Source organism: Paroedura picta, chromosome 8, assembly GCF_049243985.1.
Source record: "Paroedura picta isolate Pp20150507F chromosome 8, Ppicta_v3.0, whole genome shotgun sequence".
Taxonomy (NCBI): Eukaryota; Metazoa; Chordata; class Lepidosauria; order Squamata; family Gekkonidae; genus Paroedura; species Paroedura picta.
Window position 1 is genome coordinate 39,042,470 of NC_135376.1, and position 20,318 is coordinate 39,062,787.

General features: G+C 43.0%; 1 protein-coding gene across 8 annotated transcripts in view; it reads left to right on the forward strand.

Annotated features, from left to right (window-relative positions):
- TRPM2 (transient receptor potential cation channel subfamily M member 2) overlaps positions 1–20,318 on the forward strand; it is a 49,549-nt gene that overhangs the window by 3,601 nt on the left and 25,630 nt on the right. For 4 of the 8 annotated variants that reach the window (XR_013233529.1, XR_013233528.1, XM_077349145.1 and 1 more), the window contains exons 2-13: positions 3,673–3,910; positions 4,104–4,189; positions 4,996–5,164; positions 7,130–7,310; positions 7,402–7,568; positions 8,867–9,047; positions 11,151–11,212; positions 12,922–13,122; positions 14,805–14,907; positions 15,276–15,397; positions 16,081–16,431; positions 18,952–19,089. Coding sequence is in view for 5 of the 8 variants with exons in the window: in XM_077349145.1 (XP_077205260.1) it covers positions 3,716–3,910; positions 4,104–4,189; positions 4,996–5,164; positions 7,130–7,310; positions 7,402–7,568; positions 8,867–9,047; positions 11,151–11,212; positions 12,922–13,122; positions 14,805–14,907; positions 15,276–15,397; positions 16,081–16,431; positions 18,952–19,089 (1,956 nt within the window). In the remaining 3 variants the exon portion in view is untranslated. Of the gene's footprint in view, positions 1–2,161; positions 2,365–2,533; positions 2,781–3,672; positions 3,911–4,103; positions 4,190–4,995; positions 5,165–7,129; positions 7,311–7,401; positions 7,569–8,866; positions 9,048–11,150; positions 11,213–12,921; positions 13,123–14,804; positions 14,908–15,275; positions 15,398–16,080; positions 16,432–18,951; positions 19,090–20,318 lie in introns of those variants that run through there. The other 4 variants (XM_077349146.1, XM_077349147.1, XR_013233530.1 and 1 more) reach the window with 4 other exon arrangements.

Sequence of the window (20,318 nt, forward strand, 5' to 3'; positions counted from 1 at the left end):
AAGTGTGACAATGGCACATATCCAACAATGTGAGAATACAGCCTAAAGGTGACAATGATCATAAGACTGCTGGCCAAAGTGGATTCCTGTGTCGGGTTTTCCATCCTCTCCCTTTCATTTATAGAAACACGTGCCATGACATTGTCATTAAACATCCCTGTCTCACTCCTGGTTGCCAACTGTGAAGCTAGGGTAAAGGTAAAGGTATCCCCTGTGCAAGCACCGGGTCATGTCTGATCCTTGGGGTGACGCCCTCTAGCATTTTTGAAGCTAGGGTGGGGAAACGCATACTATGATGATTGAATGGGGAAGGAATTGAATTCAGGGTTGCTGAATTCAACAGACAACAGACTGGTAACAGACTGGCTCCAGGCAATGCTGGTTACTATACTGCTTGGGAGCTATAATTTTTGTCTGTGCTGATGAAATGTGCTATGACCAAGTGAAGGTGAAACAAGGTATTCAGTTCCAGAACCTTGTCACATGTTGGAATAAAAGAGAAGACAACTTTTATATGTACCTTTGAATTTTTTGCCAGCTATGCCACAGTGTTTTTTCTTTCACTGATATTGTACCTCTGGTTATCTTACTTCATTTCAGACATATTCTTAAATGTTGTGTTTTTACTGATGGTTTCTAATAATATTTTTCCTTCTAGCATATGTGCTGCTGCTTATATTTAAATTGACATTGTATACCTCATATAAATGCTGTCTTTAAAAAAAACAATCTGTTTGTTCTAATGTCCATATTTGTGTCTTCAATTCCTTGATAGTGCTCGGGCCAGCACGCATAGAGTTATTTTATTCTCACAACAGTTCAGGTTAGGCTCAGAGATGATGACAGTGCTAGCTTATGGTAGTGAGACAGTAGCCGGTCAACAACTGCATCTGAGTTTTTCAAATGGAGCCCCAGTATAAGCCACCATACCTCTCAGGCTCTGGCCTAAGGCATAGGTATTAGGTGGCTGCTACTCATCCATGGCTCCCATCTTACTGATTTCCCATATTCAGTATCTTTATGTGCCCTCTTGCTCAACTAGTACATAAGTTTGGGCTGGGTTGTCACCGATACGCTGTTGACACCCAGCTCTTCCTCCTAACATACGGCTGCCTTGATTCTCCCCCAGAAGCATTAGCCAGCTGGCTAGTAGCAGTGATTTGGCTCAAGCAGAGTCCTCTGAAGCCCAACCCTTCAAGGATGGGGGTCCTGTGGCTGGGAAGGAAGGGTCCAAGCAAGGAAGCGGACTTACCCACTTATCCAACTCCACCAGGAACCTGGGCGTGATTCTCGATGCCTCCCTCTCAATGGAGGCTCAGGTCATGAAAGTAGTACAACTGGTATTTTATCACCATTAAGCCAAACTACTAGTGCCCTACTTGGCCCCAAAACACAGCCAGAGTGCTCCTCTGGGTCACCTCTAGACTGGACTCTGCCAACTCACTCTATGCAGACCTGACCTTAACTGTGATCTTGAAACTGCAGCTGGTCCAGAATGCAGCGGCCAGGGTCCTCACAGTAACACCAGGGAGGTCCCACCCTCGGCCCATCCTCCAACAGCTGTGCTGGCTTCCAGTTGAGTTCTGGATCAGACTTCAGGTTCTGATAATGAGTTGGGATGAAAACATAGACTTCTCTCTTCCTGCTACCTTGGATCTTTCACTGGCTTCTATCTTGTTATTGGTATTTTATCACGATTACTTTGAAGATTATTCATTGGATGGGGGATGCAAAGAGTCAATGTATTTCTATAAACATGCAGTGACCCAGGCTTAAAAGCAAGTGTGGATACTATTAGGAAGGGCTGCTCACTTTCCAAATTCAAAGTGCCTTCTAGTTACATAGTTTAGTATTGCAGCAATGTATAACGTATGCCACTCAGGACCCAGGCACCTTCTGGAATAGTTTGGATAATACATACTTGCCAGTGTGGACTCTGCAGGTAATGAAACAGTCATATTTAAACCGCTTTGAAAATTTTATCCCATGATTGGTAATACTCTTAGTTTGTTCAGAATTCCAAAGACCAGGCCGTGAGGTGCAGTTGCTTTCTCTGCGAATCAGGGCAGATGTGTGATCCACTGTACAGTCAGGCAAATTCAGGGGAGGGGGAAGGTATTTATCCTATCCCAGGTTTCTGAGCTGGCTTGGGACTGGCTTCTGCAGTGTGATTTGCTGGCAATCTGTCAGGCCTCATACCACAGTCTCCTCCTCCTAGCTGCAGTCACTTTAGAAAAGCTTGTGTCGATTCCAAGCTCTCCAGCCATAAAGTGACCTGCCTGCAATATGAGACAGAGGTGCGTCCCTCATGTCTAGCAGGGACCACGTGAGCAAGAATGTTATCAGGAGGATGCTGCAGGAAAGGTACATAACATTGCGGGGGGGTGGGGGAGTTGATGCGTGTGTATGTCTTCTCATTGCAAATTCTAAGGGTCCTTAAACTGGACCCTTCCAGTGACAAGGCAGGTGATCTTCGTCTCTAGCCGGTGTGGAGACTAACCATCCCCTGCAGAACTAGAGGTGAGCAGAAGACATACTGCAGAATTGCTTAGCAGTTGTACTGACTGGAAGCAATCTTCTGCACTGCAAGGTCATGAGAAAAATCCTTAGTGCATTTTAAACAGTAGCAGCTTGCTTTGTGCTGTGCTGATGGAACTGGGTGCTTTTCTGCATACAGCTATTAAGGATGTGTGAATTGGGAAGTCAGCATGTAGTTTTTTTATTTTCATGGTGTACAGCCTGATTATGTACATAGCTGCTCATAAGTCAACAGCACTCGGGTAAGTATACATAGAACTGTTGCCTATGTTTGCAAAGAAATCATTGTAGACTGCTCCTGGGGAGACTAGTTCTAGCATATCCAAAACTTGGGGGGAATGGATTGGCTTCTCAGAGCCAGCAGCAAATTTTTAGGGAGCAGTTCTGGATGTTGGGATCTCCTGCAAACACAGAGAGATGTCAGGCCAGGCATACATTTGCCTTACACATGGGCCTCTTGTTTACATGTGATTCTGCCTCTCAAACTACATCCAGCAGGACTTCAGGTGTAGAAATAAAGAATTGACAGCTTGAATGTTTTGGAATGCTCTGGGACTGGTAGCTAACAACTGATGGTATATTTGTTTCAAACTCAAATTCCACTGAGGCTTGAACCCTGAACAGACGTATGGTTGCAGCCCTAGGCCACTTACCTGGGAATAATCATCAATAAACACAGTGAGACCTGTTTCTGAATAGCCATGCATAGGTATGTGCTGTAAGGCTTTGTTGAAAAGCTTTAAAAAAGAAAAAAGCACAGTCAGTAAGAAACATGGGGAAATCCAGGCCAAGGCAGTGAAGTGACCTTTAGATTCAGTCTAGCAAAATCTGTCTGAATGCAAGCCCGAAAATAGCAAGAGATGCCTAAATCCCATAGAACTATGACCAAATTCTGCACAGAAATTTAATTGATTTAAATGGAATTTTTGGACACCTTTCTTACTTTTCAGAATCTTGCAATCCCAAAACATGCTGGAATTCATGGATTAAGCTTTTCAAGTAATAAGTCCCCTTTATGATTGTTTGGTTTAATATATTGTTTGTTTTGTGCTTTTAATAAGCAGGCAGTAATCTTCAGCTGTAATTGCTGTATTTTTTTAACTTCAGCATGATGATTTCTTTGAACTTTTCTAGTTGCACTTGAGAAGCTTTGGTGACTGAACAAAGAAATGTGGCCATGGCCGGACCAGGGAAACGAATCAAGACACTCACCTCAGAACTAAGCAAGGTCTGCCCTGATGAAGGAGACGGCTACTCTGTGTCCCCTAAGAGCTACTATGACCTTGATATGGTCCCTAACCTCAGGCGGAGTAACAGTAACTTCAGTAAGAGTAAAAGGAGGGCTCACTTCATACCCAGCACCAATGAAAAGGCAAGTTCAGTGGAAAGGAGAAGAAGGATGGATTGGTGCAAGAACGGAGTGGCTTATCATGGAAGGGGGAAATGGTTTGATTCTGTACCACCGATGTGATGAGTTGTATTTATATAACTATGCAAACAAAAAAAGTATGATATTTTGCTTCTGCTGGTAATAATTACGATTTTGTCCTCTGTTCCCATTGCAGGAGAATCTTAGCTCATGGATCCCTGAAAACATTAGGAAAAAAGAATGTGTTTATTTTATCGAGAGTTCCCAGTTGTCAGATTCTGGGTAAGGGAGCTGCCTTTATTCTTTCCTCTAAAATAATTTTTGTTCCCACCTATTTCTAGCCAAGTGCATGGAAGCATGATCACAAACTATGCTGGCAATATCTCTCCATGCATTAGGGCAGGGGTAGTCAAACTGCGGCCCTCCAGATGTCCACGGACTACAATTCCCACGAGCCCCTGCCAGCAAATGCTGGCAGGGGCTTGTGGGAATTGTAGTCTGTGGACATCTGGAGGGCCGCAGTTTGACTACCCCTGCATTAGGGGATCATGAAGGAATAGTTATTATGATGGATTTTGGTCATATTTGCTGTTGGCAGTTATGGGGCACTCACCCACTTCCCTCCCTCACAGGCTGGATTTTCCCTCTTTTTTCTTTCCCTTTCTGACTGAGCAACCCATTTTATCTATTTTCTTCTTATCTGGAGGTTTATTGCTGTCCCACCCTGTCATGTTATCATATGCTGATGTGGGCTCCGCCTGAGGTGACTCAATAATATCTCTTAGATAAACCACCTCTGCTTCTCACATGCCTGGAAAACCCCTTGCTGGGGTCACCATAAATCAGCAGCAATTTATACACATACAGAAGACAAGGAACCCCGGAGATTTATTTTTTAAAGTCTTCTTTAAAAAAAATTGTTTTTGCAGTGTGAGGATTGTAGTGTTTAACATTTTCAGAATGGCTGTGAGATTATGTAATGGGACTGCTTGAGTGCAAAAAATGCATATAGCTTTTTCTGTGGATATGGCAGGCTGCTGTGGCAAGGCTCCCAACAATTTTGAAAACACAATTGTGTTTTCTTACAGGAAGATTGTTTGTGAGTGTGGGTATCTCAGGGAACAGCATTCAGAGGAAGCCATGAAACCTGCCATGTTCCAGGGGAAAGAATGGGACTCCAGAAGACATGTCAATGAAGTACCAACAGATGCTTTTGGGGATCTGTGTTTCACAGGCTTGGGACAAAAAGTAGCAAAGGTAAGTTAAGTTAGCACATGACTCACTACCATGCAGAGGGTTGTGATTCATTGCATGAGTATGGGCAGTATTCACAGCTGTCTTAGACTTCAGTATGTATCAGAAGGGATCATTATTTGAATAGTAAGGGCACGAAATCAGTGAATCCATTCATTAAGTCCTTTGATTGTACATCCAGAATGCAAGTTCAACAATTAAAGACACTCAGTTTATGGTATCATTAAGACACTATAGCCCCATTGTAGTATTCTCTGGGTGTGACCTGTTTGTGCTTTTCTGTAAAGACTAAGGGCCAAAGTAGACATGATGTAGTGAGATCTCTAATCAGTTCTCCCCATGATATTTTAAAAATTGAAACAACTATCAGGAAAACAGGTCTCACAAGCCCTCATTTGCCCAATGAGTGTTTGTAGGACACATAGCCATCCTGGTTTTCCTACCTAGCAAGGCTTCCCCTTCCCCATACTCATGGTTGCACTTCTTTTATTCTTCTTTTATTCTGGTACCACCACCACCAGCTAGTTGGTTTCTAGGATTTGATCACCAGGGCCTTGCTACTAGGCAACCTCTGCTGCTTGGACACTTAAAGGTACAGCCCTGGTTTTGTACCTCCCACTTTGATTGCATTGGCTACTGCAAGAATTAGTGTACTCACATGCATTCTGAGAATGAGGGGGACAATCATGGATCATTCCCCAATTCCTCGTTGATACATGGATCATAGAGATCAGATTTGTAGCATTCAGATTTTGATAGGAAATGAAAGCATACACAGCATTTGTAGACACAACAAACTGAGTCGGGATAAAAAAGGGACGGTGATAAAACCACAGTCCTCTGTCCATAACTCTCTCCATACTCTAAATAATGGAAAATTAAGACAGGCTCTTAATTCTAGAAGCTGCAAGTAGCTAATAAACATGTTACCTCAGTCTCATGCTCTGAGGTTCTTCTCCAGTGATCACAGCCACACATGCTCATGGATACTGCTTAGAGAGGCATGCAGTCAGATAGAGACAGAGCAACAATGAAGGACAGAGCTAAGAGGGAAGAGCTTCTTTCTCATGCCCAAGAGTTTTATCAGTTTCCTTCTGCAGACCTTCTACAGACTGTTCACCTATACAGAGTGCAGGCCCAAGTTAAAATAAGCTTTAATACAAATTCAGAGGTATAAGGCAATTCACTGCAGCATCTACAAAAGGACTCCAAGTCATATTGGGACTGCAGCATGGGGGGAGAGAGACTCCTCTTTCTCCCCACCTGTTTTTCCAGTACAAATACATATCTCATAAGCTACTTAAGTTTCATGTTTTCAGATATTCTTTAGTATATCCCAAAGGTCCTCAGCTTTATTGAACCTATGGTCATTACTGGAATTTTGAGAACAGGTAATGGGTGGCATCATAAAATAGCTACTATGAGGGTGGAGTTAATGTTTGGAGGTCCGAAACCAAGCATCATCCTTCAAATAGAAGCAGCTGTGTGTGATTGGTTGCTTCCTGCTCTTTTCTGAAGCAGTTGCTGTTACACTGACATGGAGAAAAGCCAAGACTGGTTCCTTATTTTAGGAAACAGAAGTTTTAAATTAAGGAATAGATTCCAGAAAACATATCACCAAGCGCTTTGATAGTCATGGTCACTATGTTAGAGGTCACTGAAATAACCCACCCACATGTGCAATTTAGCCCTACTTGATTTACTTGCAGAGTTATTCCAAAGTAAATGTTGCATACCTGAAATATTCTGCATAGATAGGGAAGGGGAGACATTCTTGAAATCGAATGCATGCCACCCTGGGTCTCATGGAAGACAGGTAGTACATAAATGTAATAATAAACATTATACTCTGCTGTATTCAAAGCCCTGATAGTTACATCTTATAATACTCTAACGAGTCTGGAAATTTTTGCATACTTGTTAGATTTAGTAAATGCATCTGTTATATGTTTCATTTTGCAATTTCAGTTTGTGCGTGTGTCCTCTGACACTCCCCCAAGAGTCATCTACCAGCTAATGACACAACACTGGGGCCTTGATGTACCAAACCTCTTAATATCTGTGACAGGAGGAGCGAAAAACTTCAACATGAAGTTGAGATTGAAAAACATTTTCAGGAGGGGGCTTGTCAAAGTGGCACAGACAACAGGTAAAATGACTTCCTGGCCAATCTCCGTCCACAGTAAATGCAAGAGAAATGTGACCGCCATGCCAGTCCATTCATATTCTTTGTCCCATAGGTGCTTGGATCATCAGTGGTGGTTCTCATGCTGGCGTTATGAAGCAAGTTGGGGAAGCAGTGCGGAGCTTCAGCATGAGCAGTAGCCTCAAGGAAGGCGAGATTGTCACCATCGGCATTGCAACCTGGGGGACTGTGCACAACCGCAGCAGCCTTATCTGTCCCATGGTGAGTGTGAGAGACTTTGATTCTAAATAAGTAAACTCTTTGAATTAAATTTTCTTTTATTAGAAATGCAAGCATACTAATCAGAACTGGCATAGTCAGAAATACAGGCATAGTCAGAACTGGCTCACAAAGCATAGGATTGAGGGGGTTCTCTCTCTCCTGAGAACTCTAACCAGGCATGGTTCAAAAGAAGTCATAATATGGAGATAACAATCCAGGCATCAAGGGTTGGGAAGATGAGGGAACTAAGGAAACCAAATGGGGAGGGAAATGAAGGACAATAAGGAATAGGAGGTAAGGAATGTTTGAGGAGGTTGGTATGCATAAAATACAACAGCAGGAAATAAACCTTGAGGTATCAAATGAAAGCATCTGGGTTACATGAGGGTATACGAGTCAGGTTAAATGGACACACTAAATTACAGCAGAGATATAATAATGGCAGGAATACATGGGAGTTTCTGACAGTGAGCCAAAGGACCTCCAGACTTTCTAATAGTGATTTATAGGTGATTTATAGGACAATTTTGTGCAGAATTGCTCCAGCCTAAACCCACTGAAGCTAATGAGTTCAGACTGGATTGGTTTCTGCACAGTTATCTGACCTGGATAGCCCAGGCAAGCCTGATCCCATCAACTGTGAAATCAATAGCAACAAGGAGCAAGAACGGATTGTTTCTTCTTACATTCTGCAGATCTTGACACTTTTTCTACACTGGTCAGATCCAATAGTATTTGTTTCCTTTGGCATTAGGAAAATACCTACTCAGAATCCTGCCATCTTCCAAAAGATCTGCCATTCTTTTGCAGAAAGATTTTAGTAATGTCTACTGTGTACAGACGTACCCAACAATCGGTGGAACTATGTATTCCATTTATTTAAACTTTTTTTTTCTTGTGCAGATTGCATGCCCTGGGGCTGCAGTTTCCATGAGAGACCATGAAGGAGTGGGCTTCTTAGCCTTTGCCTCCATCCAGATTCCCCCACCACCCAAATCAGCATCTCTAATCTGCTTTTACCCTCTCTGTGGGAAATGTGCAGGTGTTCACGTTTTTGTTTCCTGGGAGGGGTGTCAGTGTATCATGGAAATAGTGACGAGGGGCAGCACAGGGTTTAAAAATGCCCTTTATGTCTTCACCTTTATATATGCCAGCCTCAGCATCTATAATTTGTAAAAGAAACAATGCCCTTAGAAATTATCACAGAACTTCACATACCATGTCATTCCATCCTAAGGGCCCGGGGTCCAAAAATTACTGTCACTTTGTCTATTTGTCACTTGCTTTTATGTTTGCAGGGCAGTTTCCCAGCAGAATACGTACTGGATGAGGAGAGCCAAGGGCACCTCTCCTGTCTTGACAGCAATCACTCACACTTCATCCTGGTAGATGATGGGACACATGGGAAATACGGCGTGGAGATCCCCTTGAGGACCAAACTTGAGAAGTTTATTTCAGAGCAAACAAAGGTGAAAGAAGGTATGGAAGCATCTTGTTGCAGAGCAAAAAGTTGGGAGCCACAACTGCAATTAATACTGGAATATTTCTCCAGCTTCAGAAGTAGGAGGGGAACAGTGACATATCTGGGTGTTTGGGGTGGACAATTTTTAAATACTCCCTTCCCTATGTTTTTTGCCATCAAGTCATAGCTGACTTATGGCAACCCCATGGGATTTTCAAGGCAAGAGACATTTGGAGGCAGTTAGCTATTGCCTGCCTCCATGTTGGCCTTGCTTCTGAGATCTGACAAAATCCAGCTAGGCAGAGTCTGTCAGTCAGGGCAGGGCTGTCGGTCTGTACAACATGATTATTTTCAGTAATAATCATGAAATAAAATGAATAATAATAATGGCTGTAAAAATATATTCAGATAGGTTAGCCGTGTTGGTCTGAAGCAGCAGGAAAAAACTTTGGTCTTAAAGGTGGCATTGGACCCAAATTTTGTTTCAATGGTCACAGTACACAGTGAACTTCCAACACACAAAAACAAAACAAAAATTCACCATGTATAAGAGGCCAATAATATATTCACATGTTATTGTAAATTCAAAGAATGCTAACAGTATCAGTGTAAAAATTTTATAACAATGACCATTAGTCCATATTTAAAATGTTTGCATACAAGTACGATTGACAAAAAATATGCAAATTAAAATACGTGCAATTTATTCTACAAAATATTTTTCTTGGTGGGCAAAATGCCTAGCATAATGGCACCATGCCTATCTTACAAACAATTTGCTTCACTGGCAGAATGCCTGTCTTACTAGTAAGTTAACATTTCATAGAAATATCAATTTTATCACATAGACTTCAATACTTGGAACATCATGAGGCTGGACAAACGGAGTTTCCGGATAGTCGCTTGTTTCACAGCACACTTCTTCATGTGTCAAAAAACATTGCATAGTCTACAAAACGCTATGCATTCATAAGAAATTGTACATGAGCAAATCAAAAATTACCATCAAAATAGCTTAACAAATATATTATTATTTCCTTGCCCAGTAAGCACTCCCTCTCACCTCATTAAATAAATGCAGATAACGAAAAATGTGTTTGATTTAACTTTGTATATGTAATCATAATAATTTAAATAGAACTTTGTATATATAATCATTATTATTAATAATGATTATTAGATTTATTACCCACCTCTATCAGTCAAGCCATCTCGCGACGGTTTAAATAAAAACAATACCCCACAGAAATAAAGAAAGACCCTGATCCCTCATTAAAACAAATATCCTGGTGGCAGAACTATCTCCCCTCCCTCTCAACCAACAATATCCCCTCCCTGTGCCTCAAGGCAGGGTTAGTCAACCTGTGGGCCTCCAGATGTTCATGGATGACAATTCCCATGGGCCTCAGCCAGCAAATGCTGGCAGAGGCTCATGGGAATTGTAGTCCATGAACATCTGGAGGTCCACAGGCTGACTAACCCTGCCTCAAGGGACAACGTAAGAGTGCCAGCTCCATTGCAGATGGTCTAGTCTAGAGGGTCCCAACGGATCTCCCATGCTGTGACTTCAACCAAGACCCGATGGAAGAGCTCCGTCTTACAGGCCCTGTGGAATGCCGAAAGTTCTTGCAGGGCCCTCAGTCAATAATCACGCCAGTAAAAAGATTCAGAGGCATGCTATCCCATCATGATGTGGTAGTTAAAGTGTCAGACTTGGATCTGGGAAATCCAGGTCTGAATCCCTAGTTGTGCCATGGAAGCTTTCTGGGTGACCTTGGGCCAGTTACATTACGGCTCAGCCTAACCCTGACCTGGATAGCCCCAGGATAGCCTGATCTTGTCAGATCTCAGAAGCTAAGCAGGGCCAGTGTGGAAGTAGGCAATGGCAAATGACCCCTGAACATCTCTTGCTGGTGACTGAGAGGAGGACTAGCAGTTTCTTGAGATTTAGACTGAATTTCCTGCAGTGTCTTCCATGTCGTTCCATGTTCTGAAGACTCCTTACAAAGAGCTTCCGGTGCCAAATTATTTGATTGACGCTGTGATAGCAAAGCACCAGCACAAAAGGAGGAATGATGCACCATATGCATGTAGAAATGAGCTTTTATTTTTTTTCACAGGAGTTTCCATCAAGATACCAATTGTTTGTGTAGTCCTGGAGGGCGGCCCTGGGACTCTTGATGTAAGTACTTCCCTGGGCAAAAGAGCAGATCATTTTGAAAAAGCAAATGTTGGATAGGGGAACATTTCCATTATAACACCTCTCCTAACCACTCAACTATAGTGCAGTCCTAAACATGTATATTCAGACACAAATCCCACTGAATTCAGTAGGACTTACTCCCTAGTAAATGTGCAGCGTGAATCGCATATTGTCTCTGTTGGACCTAATGTCTAATAACTACTGGTTTGTCTTCAAAGTGTTTTGATTTGCATGTGGGCTTTTCTTGCACAAGTGAAACAGGATGTATGGCAAGAGACTCTGTGCCAACATGCAGTCACTGGCAGTCTTCAAGCAAAGGTTGGATACACACTTTTCTTGGATGCTTTAGGATGCTTAGGGCTGATCCTGCATTGATCAGGGGGTTGGACTAGATGGCCTGCATGGGCCCTTCCAACTCTATGATTCTATGATTCTATGATTCTATGCCTTAGCAAGACAGAGCTCTTCCGCCAGGCATTTAGTTGAGGCCTGGGCGATGCTCAGAGTTGTCATTCTGTGGATCCCACACTACTTTACTTGTATCAATTTAGCCCCTGGATCAATAGGGTCATCTATTCAGACCCCTGGCTGGAACAGTTATTGGCTCCTTAAGAGGTTTTTAGCAATTATTACACCGCCACCTCTTTTTTCTATTTCCATTTTGATTTTACTGTTAAGGGTTTTTTAACGGGCTCTTGTATTGTATTTTTATCAGTTTCTACTGTAAACTGCCACGAGATAGCTTGCCATGAGTGGCGGAATATAAATATAAATATAAATATAAATATAAATATAAATATAAATATAAATATAAATATAAATATAAATATAAATATAAATATAAATATAAATATAAATATAAATATAAATATAAATATAAATATAAATATAAATATAAATATAAATATAAATATAAATATAAATATAAATATAAATATAAATATGTGTACATTGGGCACATGTACTCATGTGGAGATTCAGGAATGTCATGGCTGGGAAAGAGTTAAAAAGTACGTTCCTCAAACTTTCTCATGTTCTGTAACCCAGACTTATACCGCTTCAATGCACCACTGAGCACTGTTGAAGAGGAAAGGGGGTCTGATGCCTTTATTGGAAATGGCAGCCGTAATGTGTAGATGAACAGAAGAATGTCATTACGTCCACCCACACTACTGCTACACACTAAACAGCCATGAGCTGGCTTGGTTCTGCAGGATCAGCCTCAGTCCCTGCCTCACGAAGGCCTCCAATAAAGGCATCAACCTTCTTATCTCCTTGAATGACCATAGCCAGAGTCCTCCCAGAGAACCGCCCCACAAGTCAAGCCTGTCTGCTCTTAGACTGCTCAGAATCAGTCTTTGCACTGGAGCAGTAGGATTCTGGACTGCAGAACTTCCGACAGTTTGAACAATGGACTTTTCCATTTTTTCCCCACATACTAAACTTCCGACATTTAGTATGATATCATGAGTAAGGTTATGGTAACCCTTTTTCATGTGCTGTATGGAGAAAGTATTTTACATAGGAGAGCATTCGTACAGACAAACCCTTTCCAACAGCCTGAGGTGGCAGAATTCAGTCTTCTAATGTTATTCCGGGGTAGATTGGCTGTGAAATCAGCAGGCAATACAACAGTGGACATTTGTAAGAATTGGGATTAAGTGATATCATGGTCTCCTGTTCTACAGACCATCTACAATTCAATCACCAACGGCACCCCTTGTGTGATTGTGGAAGGCTCGGGGCGTGTGGCTGATGTGATTGCGCAAGTGGCTAACTTGCCCAACTCCAAAATAACCATCAATCTGATCCAGAAAAAACTGAGCACGTTCTTTAAGGACAGCTATGAACAGTTCACTGAAAGTAAGATTGTGGAGTGGACCAAAAAGGTAAGGCTGAAAAACACTCCCTGTGCAAATGTGGTAATGTTATAGGTTTTTGTAGGGGAAATTTTATCCAAGGTTAAGAATATGCATTTGGTGAACCTGTTTCTGATCCTGGCAACCTACTGCTTCAGTTCCTCAGTGTGCGCTTATTAAATGGCCACTGCCTTTCTGCATTCTCTGAGGAAGCCTTTGCTCAACACTGCAGATTATAAACTTTTGACTTGGTGGATAGTAAGTCATATAGGAGAAATCCAGACAGCAGTGGGGCTTCAGCCCATGGCTCAGGATCTTCAAATGGGTCCCAGAGCCTTTCCTATTAGGTATTCACCCAACCCTAAACCTTTTTTTGCTGATTTCCAGAAGGACCTACTGCTCTTCCAAAAATAGTAGGCCAGATTTCTCTAGGATGGTAAGACAGATGGCCTGAGCAGATCCTGACAGAGTGGTCCAGTTCCAAAAAGATCTTTGCTATATAATACACTATAGCAACTCTGAGGAAAACTCTGAAATTCACTAGGTGGTCTTTGTCTAGCCATGACACCATGCTGGCTTTCTTCTTATATAAACTAAGTATCATGGTGTCAAGGAGTCTGATGGGGTTAGAAAAGATACTAGGTATCAAGACAGAAAATCTTCCTAGCTTCTAGGTAACTGTGTGTGAACAAGACCTTGGGGTACTTGTGGATTGTAAGCTAAACATGAGCAGGCAGTGTGATGCAGCAGTAAAAAAGGCGAATGCCATTTTGGGCTGTATCAACAGAGGCATCACATCAAAATCACAAGATGCCATAGTCCCATTGTATACGGCACTGGTCAGACCACACCTGGAGTACTGTGTGCAGTTCTGGAGGCCTCACTTCAAGAAGGACGTAGATAAAATTGAAAGGGTACAGAGGAGAGCGACGAAGATGATCTGGGGCCAAGGGACCAAGCCCTATGAAGATAGGTTGAGGGACTTGGGAATGTTCAGCCTGGAGAAAAGGAGGTTGAGAGGGGACATGATAGCCCTCTTTAAGTATTTGAAAGGTTGTCACTTGGAGGAGGGCAGGATGCTGTTTCCGTTGGCTGCAGAGGAGAGGACACGCAGTAATGGGTTTAAACTTCAAGTACAATGATATAGGATAAATATCATGGAAAAAAATTTCACAGTCAGAGTAGTTCAGCAGTGAAATAGGCTGCCTAAGGAGGTGGTGAGCTCCCCCGCACTGGCAGTCTTCAAGCAAAGGTTGGATACACACTTTTCTTGGATGCTTTAGGATGCTTTGGGCTGATCCTGCATTGAGCAGGGGGTTGGACTAGATGGCCTGTATGGCCCCTTCCAACTCTATGATTCTATGATTCTTTGATTCTATGATTCCCTAACTGAAACTAAACCAGAAGATGTGCAACAGGAATGGAACACATTCTGCTGTTCTTCTTCCCCATCTGCCTCCCATCTCTTTGTTGTCTTTCTCATAATAAATTTTGGGTAATAAGCCCTTTGGTTGTTGTAAATCTCCATGTATGTTGATGCACATTAGAAATAATAATTACAACGTTTCAGATTTAGAGACTCTGGAGGTCAGTATATCTCTGGGAAAACTAAGAGACAGCAGTCCTAAATTAAGAGCTGGTGCAGTGACATCTTCGTGGGGAGGAGAAGTCATTACTGAATGGGGTTATTGCAGCTGCACATTTCCTTACAGATCCAAGATATTGTGCGCAACAGGCAGCTCCTGACAATCTTCAAGGAAGGCAAAGATGGGCAGCAGGATGTTGATGTGGCCATTCTGCAAGCCATGCTCAAAGGTAAGCCGCAGCTATAGCTCAGCTGTTGCTGAGGTTACAAGTGAGCATCCAGGTGCACAAAATTCTAGCTTTGACCCCCACTGTGTAGCATTTTTAGATATGCAGATTCCTCTCCTTGAAGTTTGTCTGAGGAGGAATTTATTATTTTTTAATTGGGAACAGAAGCTGGATTTTCCCAGTCTTGATTGGTAATCGATTGTGTAATCAGTACCCCCCCCCCGGGTCAATATTGCCCCGCGATACTAGAGGACTCACAACTGGGAATAGAAGCAGTGTGTTGAGGGTTTAGTTAGAGATGGGTGTGGTTGCCGCCATGGTCAAGACTGAGTGTAGGACAGGTTCAGGAATTCTTTACATCTGTGTTGCAGCTTCCAGATACCGTGATAATTTTGGCCATGAGAACTGGGACCACCAGCTGAGGCTTGCAGTAGCATGGAACAGGGTGGATATTGCCCGGAGTGAGATCTTCACTGATAATCATGAATGGAAGGTGGGTCGCTCTTAATGGTGACATATAGGTAAAGATTGTGTTTTGGTTTGCTAAAGAATTGGGCTCCACACTTATTAACATTAACCTTGGCAGTTATTATCTGTGTCACATATTATTTATTTGCTAGAAAAACAGGGCAACCTCCAGCTTCTTAGTTGAAACAGAAGGCAAGGGTCTCCATGTAGGGCAGAATTAGGGTTTTTGGGCTTGGCAGATATCCACTGGATCCACAGTTGCATTTCCAAAATTACCATATGATTTTTCACACATTTGTGGCAGCCCAATATCCCTCTGAAAACTCTGTTCCTGCAGGGCAACCCTCAGGGAGATTGTTGTCCATTGGGAAACACTAGTACGGTTTCTTGCTTGGAGCTGGCTGCCATTTTCCTCCTTTCACTGAGGTATAAATGAAGGCACAATGCAAGGCAGAAAAGCTGAGCCTCTGATGGCTGGTCCCTTCCCTTGGCTGCTTTCTGCCTGCTTACATTGGTTTCATGGCTAAGCTACAGCTGCTGCTACTACCAGAAGTGGCTCCAACTTCCTCATCTCCTGCTTCCTCATCTCTGCCTTTGGAGTTCCTTTTTTTACACCCTCTCCCTGCTTCCATGTCCTGGTGGGGACCAGCCTGGGCCTGAGCCCTCTGTATTAATGCTGCCTCCTTATGTCTGTTTTCTGCCCAACAGCCCTGTGATCTGCACCCGATGATGGCTGCTGCCCTCATAGCCAACAAGCCAGAATTTGTGAAGTTGTTTCTGGAGCAAGGTGTGCGCCTGAAGGAGTTTGTTACCTGGGATACCCTCAACTACCTCTATGACAATTTGGTGGCCTCCAGTGTCTTCCACGGGAAGCTGCAGAAAGTGCTGCTTGAAGAGAAGGAGCGTTCAGCCTTCTGCAAAGTGCCCAAGGTCCAGCTGTACCATGTATCCCAGGTGCTAAGGGAGCTCTTGGGGGACTTCACACAACCGCTGTACCCCAAGCCGAAGAACACCGAGCGACATCGTCTCTCCATCGCCGTGCCTCATATCAAGCTCAATGTACTCTATTTTTGCAATGTTGTTAACCCATGAAATCTCTTATAGCTCTGTAGCTTTGCAGTAGGATTTCTCGGCCAGCTTGGTGTTGTGGTTAAGAGCTGCAGCTTCTAATCTGCTGAGCCCGGTTTGATTCCCCACATTCCAAATGCAGCCAGCTGGGTGACCTTGGGCTCGCCATGGCACTGATAAAGCTGTTCTGACCAAGCAGGGCTCTCTCAGCCTCACCTCCCTCACAGGGTGTCTGTTGTGGGGAGAGGGAAGGGAAGGAGACTGTAAGCTGCTTTGAGACTCCTTGGGGTAGAGAAAAGCGGCATATAAGAACCAACTCTTCTTCTTCTAGTCACAATCCTGTCAGAGCTGTTCTCACAGATGAGTTCTGTCAGAGCTCCCTCAGCCTCACCTACCTCACAAGGTGTCTGTTGTTGGGAGAGGAAGGGAAGGCGATTGTAAGCCACTTTAGGACTCCTTCAGGTAGTGAAAAGTGGAGTATAAAAAACAACTCCTCTTCTATCACAGGGCTTCCATATCCATACTTGGGCTGCCTATTCTTCCCTCGCCTAATAGTGGAGAGAAGTGACCCAGTATATCAGTATAGTGCACAGTATGCCAGAGATGCATGTGCTTCAGCCCAGCACCAATCCTTGCTGAACCCCTAATATAAACAGGTCTTAACTCATATTGTCATTTCCTGCTGCCACTTTGAAGACGCAGGTGAGGCTGAGATGAGACTGAGGATTTCTTCTCTTGGCATTTAGGAACTCCAGACTGTAATGTTTAGAACCCTTGTTTGTGCTGCACTTTAATCTGCACTTCCAGTTTTGGTCTTTGATCTTTGCATCCCAAACCTTTTCTTATAAGAGGTTAAAAGCCAGATGAGTCCCCCAAATTCCTTTCCTGTGCTTTCCTGGCTCCCCTGCCATCCCAGGATATAGTGTTAGAGAAGTTCAGGTGAGTGGATGGAACGAAGAGCCAGGGACTTGTCCACCAAGACTTGGTCTCCTCCTTGCTTTTTTATTCTTCTAGTAGCCAAAGCTGCATGGTGACTCCCTACTGAGGCTGCTCCCACATGATCATGATGGTCCTTGTAGCTCTTATTCCTCTGTGAAATCAGAGGCATTTGCAGAAACAAAAGAGTCCCCATACATTGATTTCCCCAGCACTTTGCAACCCCCCCCCCCATACACACACACACATACCATGGCCACCGTTGCTCTCCAACACAAGGAACTGGAGGGCTTTTTGGGGTTTTTTTTAAGTGGTAATTGCTATTTTGTTGTAACACTATAGTGATATAACAATTACCATTAAAAAAAAAGTCAAAAGCCCTCCAATGGTAGGGAATAGGGACAGAGGCAGCCACTGGAAGGGGGAGCCGAATCAATGAAAAAGGTGCTAATGTGTGCAGCAGTGCACATTTTCCCATTCATATGGCATGAAAGTGGCACATGAAAGAGGCACTCTTTGACTGCCATCTTTCTCATGTCAAACTAGCTTTGGGAAAGGTTGTAGCAAAGTGGAGGATGATCTAGACAGTGCTCAGTTTTTATTATGGCCCACAGGTCTTTCAGATGCAGAAAGAAGCACTTTTATAAATTAATTACTACATAAGATTTCAGCATACATAATTCATCTTTTTAAAAAAACTAATGGTTTAAGGGTCAGTATCCAAATAAATTATGCACAGGACGTTAATCCTACGTGGAAAATCAGATTCCCCCCCCCCCCCCAAGCTGAAAGTGGCATGAAAGAGGCACCAGAGGGGTATAGACTCATGCTGCTGTTATCTTTAGCAAACATGATTTGCAGGTTTTTGTAGTGCTTCAAAAACATGATTGGAGATTCTTAGAAAAGAAATAGGATTCTATGGGAAGGTTTTGCTTCCTTTCAGCAGTTCTGTTTACAGTAGAATCCACATCCTCTGTTTAGTTGTTTAATGTGTCTTGCTCAGATCTTTTCCAATATGGCTTGATATGATCTTTTCAGAAAGACTGCAGCCAAAGAGGCTTTGAATATCATGTGGATTGGAAGTTATACTTTTCTTCAAATCCTGCCTACATTACCTCCATTTTTCTTCCCTCAGTCCCTGCAATGGCCATTTCACCCCTATATTGCTATAATGTTATAACAATATACTAATTTATTGCAACAGTACAGTAGTTCCCGACACCCTTCTTGTAATGTTAGGGTCTAGCCCTTTTTGTTGGCAAATTTAGAAAGGTAAATGTGTCTTTTTATAGCTGCAGCCAAAAGGATAGAGGCTTACTAGCACATCGTAACCATAGATTGTTATCATTTTATGATGGTATAATTACTATTTTTTTAAGCTTGAAAAAGTTGGGGAATTGGTAACCATGGGGCTGAGTCGAAGAGAGTGAGGGAAAACCTGGTGTGTGAATGCTCTGCAGAAATGAGGAACATGGAGAATCATCTCTCTGTAGAAGCCACCTGATCATAATGCCTCCAACTTTCTTAGCAGCTGTTGTTTGCCTTCAGCTTTTACAAGGAAGTTCATTTCTGTAGGTACAAGGGGTGAGTCTTCGATCCCTCTACAAGCGTTCTGCTGGCCGCGTCGCATTCACCATGGATCCTGTGAGGGACTTGCTCATTTGGGCAGTTGTACAAAACCGCAGGGAGTTGGCTGAAATCATCTGGGCCCAGGTAAGGACTTCTTTTCCCAAGATGTATCCAAACTGGAGGGATGTGGAATGGTATAGTATAGCCTGGTCTCATCAGTTCCCAGAAGCTAAGGATGGGAGACCACCAAGGGAAACTTTGCAGAGGAAGGCAAAAACAGCCCCCCTTTGCTTAATCACTTTCCTTGAAAACCCAACGGGGTCACCATACGTCAGCTGAGACTTCATAGCACTATAAACACACACATCCAGACTGAACTCCACCCACCTCAAATGGTCCTGTGGGCCTCCAGTTTTGGAAACATAGTTTGGCCAGTGATTCTGAGCCCTACCTCCTATGTCAGGGGTAGTCAAACTGCGGCCCTCCAGATGTCCATGAACTACAATTCCCATGAGCCGCTAGTGGCGAATGCTGGTGAATGCTGGCAGGGACTCATGGGAATTGTAGTCCACGGACATCTGGAGGGCCACAGTTTGACTTCCCCTGTCCTAGGTAATGACCTTCACCAACCCTGATAGAAAGACCCCTTGGTGAGAAGTTTAATTGAAATACCTTTGACAAAGAGACTCTGGTCTCACTGAGGTGCTAAACCTGTCACTGCAGGCTGCAAGTAAAGCCGCACATGATTTTAAACCATTCTTCTATGCAGAAAACTATTTTTTTATTTCCATTTATTTCACAAAATTTGCATCCTGCACTTCTGCCATCACAAGGGTCACCAAGGAGGCTAACAAAATGTGCATGATAAAATAACACTGTAAAATCGACCCCTCAAAACACACCTATCTTTAAAACAATTTTACAAGTAGCTGAAAAATGTACAAAGACCTAAAAACAGCAATTAAGACAATTGTCAGGAGGCAGAGATCCCTCAGGGAATACCAAACAAAACAAACTCTTCATCCACTGAAGGAAGAGGGATAGACACATCTCTCTGGGAAGAGATTTCCTGAGCTTTGGTGACACAGCCCAAAAGACCCTTTCAAGGGTTACCATTCTCAGAAGGTGGGGCACATGGAATAGGACCTCCAAATATTTATAGTTTGATTTGTATACCGCCACTCCCATCACTGGCTCGTGGCGGTTCACAACCTATACATACAATAAAAACAGATCATAATAAAACCACAAGAGTAAAAACACCAGTACATAATAATACGTAAAAACATCCTAAAACCCCCAACATTCCAATTTCACACAACAAGACTGCAGCCTAGCAAAAAAAAAAACATTCCCTCAACCTCTGAAGCAGT